The sequence below is a fragment of the Carassius auratus genome, unplaced genomic scaffold (genome assembly GCF_003368295.1).
Source record: "Carassius auratus strain Wakin unplaced genomic scaffold, ASM336829v1 scaf_tig00216216, whole genome shotgun sequence".
NCBI classification, from domain to species: Eukaryota; Metazoa; Chordata; class Actinopteri; order Cypriniformes; family Cyprinidae; genus Carassius; species Carassius auratus.
In genome coordinates, this window is record NW_020528461.1 from 56,831 (window position 1) to 70,443 (window position 13,613).

Below are 13,613 nucleotides of genomic sequence, written 5' to 3' on the forward strand. Positions count from 1 at the left end.
GTCCTATGTACTGTATGTACAAGAATAGTTCACCATAAGCTTAAAATAACAAATGAAAAGGTTTCAAGTATGTATTTTGTGTAGACACATAATCGTTGTCATACAAATTTGAAAGCAAGCAGTTGCGGCAAGCAAGCCACCCATCTAAAGTAGATGCAAAAATAAATAAATAAATAAATAAAAATCTTTGCACCCGACTCATTCACATTATTAGTCTTAACTCTTAACTAACGCCTTTCATATTACAAGTTTGTCACACATTTTCTCCAAGTCTCCGGTCTAAAGGTATAACGGAAGTACAGATAATAAAAATGTGCAGGAAAGTGGAAGTTAGCTGATGTAATTGTGAAAAGTGTCTATTGTGCCTTTAAATTAACAAATATGCATTCATAAATGGTTACTAAGTTTTAGTTCTAATAACTATAGTTCTATCATTAAATAGTGCTTAATTATCATAATATCATAATAGAAGCTAAGATTTAAGAAGCTGTGTCATTTTACAAAGATAAGCTGATTTGGTGAAATCATACTGTATATAAAGTAATATATCAGTCTGGCGAGTAAACTAAAGGATTTACTAGATTCTATTGTCAGGATGTGCGTAGAAGGTTGATATCTAGATGTACTTTACGTATTCACAAGAAAGACACACTGAATGTGTAGGCTTTTGATTATCTTTTAGATTTAGCATAACTAAGACCAAACTAACTTAATAAGCTCAGTTTTAAGGGAAGTAGTGGCCTAATGGTTAGAGGGTTGGACCCCCAATCGAAGGGTTGTGGGTTCTAGTCTCGGGCCGGCAGGAATTGTGGGTGGGGGGAGTGCATGAACAGCTCTCTCTCCACCTTCAATACCACGACTTAGGTGCCCTTGAGCAAGGCATCGAACCCCCAACTGCTCCCCGGGCGCCGCAGCATAAATGGCTGCCGACTGCTCCGGGTGTGTGTTCACAGTGTGTGTGTGTGTTCACTGCTGTGTGTGTGTGCATTTCGGATGGGTTAAATGCAGATCACAAATTCTGAGTATGGGTCACCATACTTGGCTGAATGTCACTTCACTCACTCACTCACTTTTAATGTTACATGCCAGCCTGCATCGACTCCTCTTGCTGCCCTTTGCATTCATATTGGCTTGGACTTTCAAAGTCACAATGTTTGAGTGAATATACGTACACACACACACACACACACACATATATATATATATATATATATATATATATATATATATATATATATTTTTTTTTTTTATGGAAAAGATTATCAAAAAAATATTGATTTTGCTCTTGCTTCGAAACAAAGTATATGAACACAGGAACTGCTGTATTTAAAATGATCCAATATGCAATCCCATTTAGGTATTGTACAGATATAAAACAGCTCCAACATGAAAATATCAACACATTGCAAAAGAGCAGACAAATATGTTCTTTATATTTGAGATAAAATATAGTGAAAGTGACGTTACGTGACATTCAGCCAAGTATGGTGATCCATACTCAGAATTTGTGCACTGCATTTAACCCATCCAAAATGCACACACACACAGAGCAGTGAACACAAACCCTGGTAACACACCCAGAGCAGTGGGCAGCCATTTTTGCTGCGGCGCCCGGGGAGCAGTTAGGAAAGTTTTTCACACATCTTCTCCAAGTCTCCGGTCTAAAGGTGTAACGGAAGTAATGGTAATGGCATGAATTATTATGAATTTTGCAGCTTCATTCAAACAATCAGTTCTACACTGTAAAATGCACCCATTTTGAGAAATTGCAAGTGCAAAAGCCAAATAATCATCTAAATGCACAAATGTATTTTGTTTAAAAAGAAATTGCACAGTCCTTAAACCAAGGCTCCAAGGTTCACCAAGGGTCGAGGACATCTACAGACAGTAGAAGTAGATTTCAGTTCTTCCTCCTGACTGCATGGTCAAACGCAAAGTGACAGACACAGAAACACAGAGGGATCTAGAAGATCAGACGTGAAGAAGAAGCTTGAGAAATCATGTGGAATCTTGAACCAGACGAAAGAATTTCAGGTTGGATACATTCACTATTTCTCACTTTAAAAACTCTCAAAATAGATTTTTAGTCTATTGGATGAGCTGGGTAATAAAATATGTTTGTCAGTCCAGTGATCCTAGCACAGTAATGTAGGAAATGAATTACTTCACTTACAGAACAAAAGGGTTGCCTTTTACTAATACTGTAAATATAGTGTATGAAACAGATGAACAGTGTGACTTCATCTGTTGCCTCTTAGATTTTGAAGAGGAGAACATCCTGTCTTCAGAAGATGAACGAGACATTGAGGTAATATCTGCTTAAATCTGAGAGTGGCTGTGTTCACACTTTTAGTGTACACTATTTTAAAAAGTATGTAAAAACATTTAACATGCAATGATAAATGTTTTAAACAGCAGTATACTACATTAATGTCAAATGACATTGTTGCATACTTAAGTCAATGTTGATAAGAATGCATTATGGGATAAGATATTCAACACAGTGTGATCTTCTGTATGCCACACGTTTTGGTCATCTTCTAATGCAGACAATTTGCTGCGTACGAAATTCTTACTGTAAATTATAGAGGTTTCAAAAGCAATGTGGAAGCAAATAAAACCAGCCTCTTTGGAGGCCCCTTCTTATTACAGCTACAAGATGCAATGCCTTAATAACATTAACTGATATCACAATTGCGGGAAATACATTTTCAACTGTGAGAGTCTTAAATACAATATAAAGTTGCACATAATGGTTAATTTTCTGTCCTGTTATGCTAGTATGCAATCATTCTCCACAAACAGAATCCTTTCTTAAGTGTTTTGCTCAATATTTCAGTAATGGATTTAAGTATTAAAATAACTATTTGTCATTGTATAATCTGTTATACAGTGTGAGATTCTGGAGAAAGAGCGAGATGAGGCGAATGAAAAGTTGTCAAGGATGGAGGAGGGTGAGATATCTGTGGGAGTCTTTTGGCAATATCCTTATATTTCAACTCATCTACAGAAGGAAAAACAATTGAAGTCTCACAATGAAAAATATTCTGAGAACTTAACTGTTATTGAACGAACTATCACTTTGCCAGAACTACTTGAAGTGTCACTGAAAATGTGTCCATTTGATTTATATAACTACTTTCAGCCTCTGCTCAACTGCTCAAGGAGCTGGATGTGTTAGAGATGCAGTTTCAGATTGAGCGATCGTGCAGGGAGACCGCAGAGGCCTTTGCACTGAAGGTAGCCACACTTCCCTTTTCTCACAAATCTAACGGCTTGCTGATTATTTCACATCCCCTATATTAATTACAACCTATGATGTTCTCCAAACTAGTTATTAGTCAACTCAAAAATGAAAATTCACAAAAAATATATATTCACCCTTAGGCAATCTAAGATATACATGAGTTTGTTTCTTTGTCAGAACAGATTTAAAGAAATTTAGCATTACAACATTTGCTCACCAATGGATACAGTGCAGGGAATGGGTGCCATCAGAATGAGTTTATAAAAGATGATAAAAACATCACAATTACCAACAAGAAATCCATACCACTCCAGTCCAGTTAACATCTTGATAAAAAAAAATAAAAAAAATAATAATATATATATACTGTATATATATATATATATATATTAAATAATATATTAAATAATTAAATCCACACACATTTGTTTTAGTACTGCTTTGGCTTTTTTATTGATCGGACTTGTATTTTACCCGGAAGCAGTGGTTTGAAGTTTACAATTTCTTGATGGATTTGTTTAATACAAACACACATCTTTTGGCTACACCAAACCTTAAATGATGGACTGGAGTTGTGTGGATTATTGTGATGTTTTTATCAGCTTTTATAAACTCTCATTCTGATGGCAACCCATACACTCCAATGGATCCACTGGTGAGCAAGTGATGCAATTCTATGTTTCTCCAAATCTGTTCCTATGAATAAACAAACTCATTTTGGATGGCCTGAGGCTGTGTACATTTTTCCCAAATCTAGTCAGTTTTGGGTGAACTATTCCTTTAACATCCATAGAAACTTTCCAATGTACAAAATGTTCTTTTTTAGCTTAAAAGGTTTCTTTCGATTTTTAAAAATGTTTTCGCAGTAAAGAAAAAAAATATTTTAATGATGATGTAAGAATGAAACTCAAAGCAAATTATGGACCTGGGTAATGGTGCCATACTCCATTCACCGTTATAAATGGTATAGTATATTGTTCTTATTGGATTAATAAATAAAGGGGCAAGGGATATTGATGCTTAAAATGGTAAAACTTTTGAACCCACAGGTGAATAAAGATTTCAAGGTATTAAAGAGGCAAAGCCAGGCTATACTTCCCCTGATTTCAGAAATGCCAGAAAACTTCTCCATCCTGAACCTGGACCCCGAGGCTGATCCCAGCTCTGAGCTGGTCTCTGAAGAAGAGAGCAGTGAAGATCCACTTCTCATGAGTCAGAATCAAATTAGAGGTAGCTTAATTTCTATATTCTACAAGCCTCGAAAGCAGTTGAAATATGCATAATCTTGTCTAAGAATAGAAACAGTTAAACAGTTCAAAATCTCCAATGTGTTTGTACAGAACTTCAGTCATCTGTAGACCGGTTACTCGGGGAAAAAATTCAACTCACTGCACAGGTGGAGCTTCTTAAGAAAGAGAAGGAAGATTTGAAGGACAAGGTATAATGGCCAGGTGCCTGCATGTGGTCAGAAATGTCAGAGAAAACAATTAACCCCAAAATTGCAATGGAAACTATGTTACCAATGTTACTTCAATTTAGGGATCTTTATGGGTCTCATCAATGCCCTACTTTCATTTATATGTGGGTTGAATTCTAAGACACTGAATTCAAGAAACTTCGAACTCTTATTCTATTCTTAAGTTGGTGTTGGAGGTCGGAGAGAAAGAGGCCCTTCTGAGGAAGTTCAGTAAGCAGAGCAGGACTGTGAATAAAATGAAGAGAGGTGAGTCAGCCGAATATATTTCACCATTAATGAGCACCTACAGAACAACAGGTTGATGGTAGTTTCTCTGTGTGTTCATGCCCCAGTGTCCCAGCTGGTTACAGAAGAGTTTACAGAGATGTCTCAGAAGCTCGAAATAGAGCAAGGACTCAGGCAGCATGCTGAAGTTTTTGCACACCAGGTACTCTTTGAATTACAGATGTAAAAATCTCAAATAATGAATATGTAATTTGGCAAAACTGCAAAAAAGGACAACAGATTTTAGATAAATAAAGCTGCAAAGACTTCTTACTTCAGTCATTGAATGGGTGCTTTGTCACATACAGTATACCCCTCATCTATAAATTACACATTTGTTTTTGTTCAGTTGCCAAAATGCCAGCAAATCGGCTGCAGCTCAAGTTTTCTTACTTGCAATAAGTTCTGTGTTATGTATGAACACAGCCATAAAAGTTAATGGTTTGAGCATGTACAAGTTTTGGACGCTCTGATATACGAGGTCCAACACAATCTCATGGCAAGGATCTTATTCTTACATTTTCTTACAATCTGCTTACATCCCTACTGATGGGGTGGACCTTTGTGCTTGCTTTTTCCCCAATAATCATGCGTTTCGATACAAATCTATCATGATCACACTGTACAAACTCGATGAACACCTCCATATATATATATATATATATATATATATATATATATATATATATATATATATATATATATATATATATATAAAACATCAAACCATCACAATTGTCAGAAGTAGCCAGTGCAATTTTTCATGCAGTTCAGTTATATATTATGAAGACAGTGGTCAACAACTCATCTGAGCATGAAAATGAAATGTAAAAAATTTATATTTGCAGATCTGCTATTTAAACTGTTGATTCTTTATCATAAACAAAACGCACAGTAAAAACTAATAACAAGGTTTAACAACGCTTATGAATGAATTTACTCCTTTTCAAATGCCCCTTTGAGAAGCAATTTGATTCTTTCAAGCAACGGCAAACTTCACAGAGGCTCATGGGATATTAAAAGTGGAGAAGGAAGCATCTGCATGTTTAACAGACAAGATATTACGCAAACGTTGGGCTGTGGCACGTCTTGACTAGAATCCTTTCCTTTACCGTTTTGACATGTGGTCTGTAGCATATTCATTCATCACGCAGAGACTATGTTTACCGCGTTGACTGAAAATACGTTATAAAAACATTATTTTACCAATTTGGCTTTCATAAAGTAGCGAACAATGGCGCAAATAATGTTACTCACCCACTGACGGACGTCTTTCAATTCCACAATCCAGAAGCAGTGACAGACAAATTAAAACTGTCTATTCGGCAAATCTTACTAAATTTAAATTTAGTAAGTTATATACTTTGGTCTTTGGGTTCAGTTCCGTGTAGGTTCATTTCCATCTAGATGTAAATACGAACCCTTTTCCTCATGTAGGCTACATTAAGTTTCTTGATGATAAAGTTTGTAACGAATTCTCAGTGATAACCGCTTTATTTGTGATTTATTTGAAATCACTCTCCGGAAAAACGTTGGACTCTTATTTAACCTCAATTGACGCTCACGCGCCGCAGAAGTGTGTTTGAATTGGACATTTCAAAAGCGGCATATATATATATATATATATATATATATATATATATATATATATATATATATATATATATATATATAAATTGTAATAAATTATTATATCAAATTATTAGATATTATTTGTAAAAAAAAAAAATATATAACAATTTAAAGGGGCAAACACACCTTTTTTGTTGACTTTTTTTTTTTAGTCAGAACAACTTTATTTGTATAGAACAGTGGTTTTCAACCTGTGGTCCGCGGCCCCCTAGTGGGCCGCGGTGGTATTGCAGGTGGGCCGCCAATTATTTTCTGTTCATTTCCAGTCCATTCTAGGGCTGTGCGATTAAAGAAAACGTCCTAAAATCACGATTTGAGCGTGCGCATATGCCTAACTCCAGGTTCACACACTGTCTGTGATGCGCCTTTTTTCTGAGCCAATGTTGACGGATCAGAGCGTTCTCACTGCGGTTCAAATAATTCATGTCTAACACATGAGCATAGAGTGAATTTGTTAGTGAACAGGATGCAGTTTAAGTGAGAGGAGACACGTTTTAAGTGTGCACACTCTCTCCTCGCAAAGCAGCGTGTATCTGAGCAAGCACGACCGGTTTTGTGACAGAGCAAAGGAAATCTGCTGCAAACAGAGAGATTCGCACTCGTGCATTATTTTAATGTGCTTTCGCGTTATATTTATGCGCTCTCACTGCTGACCGCATACACATACTGTATACACACTGCAAACACCTGAGGCACCGCTACAATTAATGAGCTCTATGAACAATGCATGACAAAAAAGAAAAAAAAAGTCCCTGTATACAGGATTTTTTTTTATTTTATTTTTTTTGCCACAAGTCTATACATTTTTTTTACATCTTCACTATAGTGATAATTTTGACTTATGTCTGTTCTAGAGATGTTACAACTTTTTGATAAAGCTCTGATTGGTTTTCTTTTGAAAATATGTTTCAAATTAATCCTGAATGCATTTATGACTGTAAAAGCACAATTGCAAAATTGATCAAAAAAATCGCGATAGTTTTTTTTTTTTTTTGTCCATATCGCACAGCCCTAGTTTATTCAATAAATATAGTTTAAAATCTAGCTTCTGAGTACTAAGTTATTAACCCAACAATAGCGGGGTCAGTTAATTTTTTTGAAGTGGGCCGCGCAAACATATGTGTTTGGTTGTGTGGGCCGCGAGTTGAAAAAGGTTGGGAACCACTGGTATAGAACATTTCAAATTGGAATTCAAAGTGTGCTTTATATATAGCCCACATATTAAAAAATAAAAATAATCATAACAGAAGCATAAGAAATAAACTCATAATTAAATAAATTGTTAAAAATTCAAGAAACATATTTATACTGATACATTATCATATGATAGCTAGCCTACCTAACAGTTTAGTTAATCTGGACATTAAAACACACTTCTCGCTCAAAGGCCTACATGCCCTGGAAGACAACATGACAATATCTGAATCAATAGAGAGTAGAATGGATGTAGTGGGCTGTCTTCCGATTTGGTCAAGTGTATACAAGGGCCATGAGAGATCTGGGCTGGATCCGGTCAATTCACACTCATGACTGTGAACCTTCATTAATGAAACAAACACGAAACAAAGAAGAGAAAACACTGGGTTGGGATAGCACACACTCTTTGACCACTGCAGTCCAGCTGGCTCTGTTAATACTAGTCCATTTTGTGTTCATTCAGTCTAAATGAGCATCTCCACATAAAGGTGGCATCTGTCTTTGCATCCCTCGTCTCTTCCTGCGTTAATTAGCACCCATCAAGATAGCAGTTTGAAATTCGGCAGCTCTTTAAACCCCTGTCCTTGTTTGACACTTCCTATCCGACATCTCTTTTGTCAGCTTTGTGTATATTGTTCCCCATTTGCAGACACAGACATAATGGGGTCCCAACAGGGGGCCTTCACCTGTGAAAGGGACCCCGACGGTTTGCGCACCACTCAAACTCATTCTGAATGTGCGGCCACACACCACACAGCTTGAATGACATTCTTTATCGCCACCCCCTCCATTTGTGTTTTGAAAACACATTCATCTTTTTCACGTTCAGTGGTTTTTTTCCCATCATAGAGAGCCTAATGATGGACTAATTCGAAAGGGAGAAAATATAGGGCGTCTTCGCACAAAGAGATGCGTTCGTTTACTCGCCAAGCACATGCACTTTTCCTTGTAATTGCACCTCCACAGGGGTCACACTTGGTGATTTAGGTCTGCTCTTCTTGCGAGCTGAACGAAAGGGCAGTGAATGGAGGTGAGAAGTGAGAGTCCAAACAGTCCAACACATGACGAACTTCCACTTCCCTTTCCTGATCGCCATTTCTGCTTTTCAACAAGTACGCTTCTTGTAATCTGCAATTTCGGGGAGATAATGGATGATTTTTGGTTTCCCAAACTGAACTGATTCTGTTGAGGTTTTGTGCTGAATGAAAACTTTCTGATAATTCACATAAATAATTAACATGCTCACTGAGCTCAACAAATAAAATATAATGCTGGAAAGGTCTTTGAAATGAAATTTGGATGTTGACGTATAAAAATGAGTCTGAAGGATGTTTAGACCTTCTGTGGTGTAAGTGTGAAAATTTGAAGAGAGGTTTTTGAGGTTTGGCATGTAGATGGATGGATGGATGGATGGATGGATGGATGGATGGATAGATAGATAGATAGATAGATAGATAGATAGATAGATAGATAGATAGATAGATAGATAGATAGATAGATAGATAGATAGATAGATAGATAGATAGATAGATAGATAGATAGATAGATAGATAGATAGATAGACTGATTGATCAAGATTGTTTTTTCCTTACAGATGCTGGTGAAACAGCAGGAAACCCAGAGACAGATTCAGAACGCAGAGACTGAGAAACAACTAAAACAAGCTCTGAGTCAAGTGACTGAAATCAGCAAAGCTCTGGAAGAGATACGACTCTGTTACCAAAACCAGGTGAGTGTGTCAATGTATTCAGGTGTTCATATCCGAGATGTGGAGTTGTGATGCTGATGTGGTTGGGAAACATTTGAATCCATTGCATCGATTCCCAATCCAGTTTTCCCCAGATATTTACTTCATTTCTTGTACGTATAAATAAAAGCTGTGAAAAACCACTGTAAATAATTGATTTTTTTATTTTATTTACACTATACTTAAACTTAAATAATTATTATAATATTTGAATTATTTCTTTTTTTTGTGGAGGTAGCTTGTGGATTTTCAATTGAAACGATCCTAAAACGTCAACCAGTGTCATGTGATAATTGAATTAGCTTTAATTGTATCCATCGATACAGATTTCTCAGACAGCGGCTCAGGATCTCAACTCTCTGTCCGATCTGGCCGCAGTAAGAACAAAGCTGGAGATCAGCGAGAAAGAGAGGAGCGAGTTTGAGATTCAGCTAAAAGACTCGCAACAATCTGTTAATGCACTTCAGGAGGAAAGTAAGTCTTATCTGAAAAGTTATCTATATTATGATGCTGAAAAAGTGAAAAGAGTTGAAATGTAGGGCAGGTGGAGACCGAATTCTCAGATTTTTCTCCAGAGAAAAAAGATCTCACATATGTCCCTCTTCAAAAGAGATTTCAACAATGTCTCAAACTCAGATTGGCCTTAATAATAAAGTCTGCAATCAAAGTCTCAATATGGACTCGTATTCAATTCTCACCAAGTTTTAGGAGAAACCAAAGACAATTTGAGTAAAAGTTGATGCCTAGATTAGACATGCTTGAGACCTCCATGTCTTCAGAGCTTTGAAAGAGCCATTGAAAAGCAATTGAATGTTCCCACCGGGGAGTAATAGTACTATATTTTGGAAATTTTTACTCTTAAATATTATTATTTTGTTATAAGATAATCAATATTTTAATTGCAATGTTTAAATTTAAATTTAAATTGTTTATCTTGCAATCAGTCAAGCTGCTCAAGAATAAACAGAGAGAGATGGAGCAACTTTCTTCCATCGAATCTAACCAATCTAACCAGTTGAATGAGACAAACAAAAATTCAGCCGATCCTCCGTCATTGTTACCGCCACCACCACCTCCTCCTCCACCACCTCCACCACCTCCTCCTTCATCTTCAACTGTCACTGAGTGAGTCTTCAACACCTTATGTTTATGTTAATTTCAACCATAAAATACATTACTGGAAGCATCTCCAAAACTTTATCAAAAGCAGATCCATTGTATTTTTAGCCCATTAATGGCTTTGAGGAACAGAAAGAAGGGAGGAAACAACACCACTCAAACTGCAAGTAAGACAGTCATACCTTACATCCGTATTATGTGAAAGGATAAATCAACAGCTGACAGAAAGGAACAATACAATAATTTAAAAGACAACAGGCGCTGCTCTTCCATCCTCTATGAATACTGTGCTCAATTTCTCACAGATCCCGCAATTACGGAGGATGTGAAGTCCAGAGCTGTGGATGAAATGATGGAAAGAATCAAGAAAGGCATTGTGCTCAAACCTATTCTCAGAACGCCACAGGTGTGTCTGCTACTTATGACATGTTTTGCTGAACATCAATTGTACATTGATTCGCCAACACTGTCTGTATGACAATAATCAAATGAGTGATGGAAAAAATTCCCGTGAGCTTGTGTGCATCACATACAGTTCTCACAGTAGGACAATGATTTCAGTTAATAAAACACACCTTTTTAAGATAATCTATGTTTTAGACATTCCTTAAATATTGGCCTGTTTAAACAGAATAATAAAAAAAATATTTTTGCTTTTCAGGCTGTGTCAGAGGATGAAAATGCATGGAAGGTATTTCAATACTACTGTTCTGTGTGTGCGTGATGACATGCCTAAACAAATTCATACATTGCTTGTGAATTATATTTTAAGAGAGTAACTGTTCAGAAATGACAAAATATTATTAATCAAAATAATTGACGTTAACAGGAGCAGAGGTCGGAGAACCGGAAATCAGCTGTGCTGGAGTTACAGGGGATGCTGGTAAAAGAAGATCTCTTAAAATGTGGACTACTGATTACTTTTAATACTCAGACAAGCTGTATGCAAGGTCCACAGATAATTAAATAAAATATGGGTGCAAATATTTTGACACACATCGGTTCAAAATTACGGAGTCTTGTCAAGCCTACATTTATTTGAACAGAAATACAGACAACCAATGTGGAATATTATTTCAATATAAAATAACAGTTTTCTATTTAAATGTATTTTAAGATATAATCTATTCCTGTGATGCGAATCTGAATTTTCAGCATCATTACTCCAGTCTTTAGTGATAGCTGTTACTGATAATTGTATTTATTAAACACTGGTAATGTTTTATTATATTACTGTTTGCATCCATTTTATAATAGGGTCGTGTGCTAGTACTTTTACCACAGTTAAGGTAGTTTTAGGGAAAACACCCCTTAACCACTGTTAAATCAATATCATATATGATCTCTCATTGCTCATTGTATTAATGTAACTTTATTGGCTGGTTCACATCAGGATTGCATGAGGAGGCCTGGCCCTCGAAGGGTGGAATCTAAAAAACGCTTCAGCCGTAATGTTGGGGAGGCGGAGCTTCAGATGGTGCTCCAGAGAAGAAGACGGGCCATGGGTGATGAAAAAGGGAGCCCTCCTTCTCCATCCAAACCTAAAGGTACCATCTTTCCCTTTTGCTCTATCAAAGGCCTTAAAAGTATCATTTAAACTGCTGATGCATTTAAATGTGCGTCATCTTATATGAAACTGGTCAACCCTAAAGTTTATTATTAGAAACATCAGCATACCGTAAGCTAAAACAGTGAATTCTGAATTTATTTGCAGATTTATCATGTATTTTCATTTCTCTGTTATCCAGATTTAACATTTATAATCATCTTTTATCCCTGTTTTGTAATATATACAAGCTTAAACATTATATACTAGCTTGTATATATATTGTGTCTATATAATGTATAAATAAAAAAAATGTGACTGAACTGATAAATGTTTTTAAAAAATTACAATATTTAACAAATGTTTTTAGGAATTAATAAAAAAAAAACTGATCAACCAACTCACATACAGGTATACAAAACATAAAAACATATAAATTTATCTATTTTTTTTATAGATACATAACATGTGTATTTATCTATTTTTACTTTAACTGTTTATTAGTAGACTAAACCTCCAAAAGGCAGAGCTGTCTAAGTAAATAAGATATAGAATATTTGGCAAACATGAAGCAAGGTTTATGCTTAAGAAAATACACTCTCTGAAAACAAGTTTTAATGTTTTATGCAATTTTGCTTCTCAGTGAACACTACCTTAAAGTTTGTAGACATGTCTTATTATTGTAAAAAGATATATTTTGGGATAGCATTATTAGCTTATTGAAAAGGAAATCAATTTTATATTTTTTTAGAATCAGATTTATTGGTCAAATTGGTTGCACTTAAAAAGCAGCTTCTTTTTATTGGTTGGTTATGAAATTTTGTGCAAGCTGCATTATAACTTAATGCAGTTAACTAAAGCTTAAAGTCGATGTTTCCTCTCCCACTCACAGATCCACCCGCAGCCGTGCCCGTCTCGAGCTCTTTGCCCTGGTCGGGGGAGAGTGGAAGTGCCCCAGTGCTCCGGAGACTTCAGCAGAACCGTGAGAAGAGAATCTCTCGCATAAAGGCTTCCGAGTCCATTATATGGGAAGAAAAGTGAGTTTTGAGGGTCTTTTAGTCTGACCTTCTGCACTTGTAAAAAACACAATGTTGAACTAAGTATGACTTCAACGCCTATTTCCTTCTGCCAGATGCCTCTCGGAAACTGTTAAAAGTAAATGTCACAAAGCTGAATAAAGCATTAACCCTGTTAACTGTGCGATGAAAAAACCAAGGACCCATGCATTCAAAACTGAATTATGAAAGAAATAAAAGACATTTTTTCTGCACATACTCAGTCTGTCTTTTCTTCGCACTCAGTCTGCGTTTGCTGTTGTGTTGGATATTTGTGCTTTTGAGATGTGAATTCTTCATTAAAAGACTTGACTTTCTTGAATAGTGGA

The 13,613-nt window shown here is 36.0% G+C and overlaps 1 protein-coding gene across 1 annotated transcript; it reads left to right on the forward strand.

Annotated features, from left to right (window-relative positions):
• The first annotated feature begins 1,919 nt into the window (after positions 1-1,919).
• LOC113097384 (shootin-1-like) lies at positions 1,920-13,499 on the forward strand. Its single transcript, XM_026262625.1, has 17 exons — positions 1,920-2,034; positions 2,259-2,308; positions 2,894-2,954; positions 3,146-3,240; positions 4,297-4,477; positions 4,588-4,685; positions 4,889-4,970; positions 5,057-5,151; positions 9,412-9,546; positions 9,891-10,038; positions 10,509-10,689; positions 10,792-10,850; positions 10,989-11,089; positions 11,345-11,374; positions 11,513-11,566; positions 12,077-12,230; positions 13,122-13,499. The coding sequence occupies exons 1-17, from the start codon at positions 2,001-2,003 to the stop codon at positions 13,268-13,270; spliced, it is 1,707 nt and encodes a 568-aa protein (XP_026118410.1). The 5' UTR covers positions 1,920-2,000; the 3' UTR covers positions 13,271-13,499.
• Positions 13,500-13,613: the final 114 nt, after the last annotated feature.

Coding starts and splice junctions, on each gene's coding strand:
- LOC113097384 (XM_026262625.1), top strand. CDS start 2,001: ATGTGGAATCTTGAACCAGACGAAAGAATTTCAG. Junction 2,309..2,893: donor AAGATGAACGAGACATTGAG/GTAATATCTGCT, acceptor TCTGTTATACAG/TGTGAGATTCTGGAGAAAGA. Junction 4,478..4,587: donor GAGTCAGAATCAAATTAGAG/GTAGCTTAATTT, acceptor GTGTTTGTACAG/AACTTCAGTCATCTGTAGAC.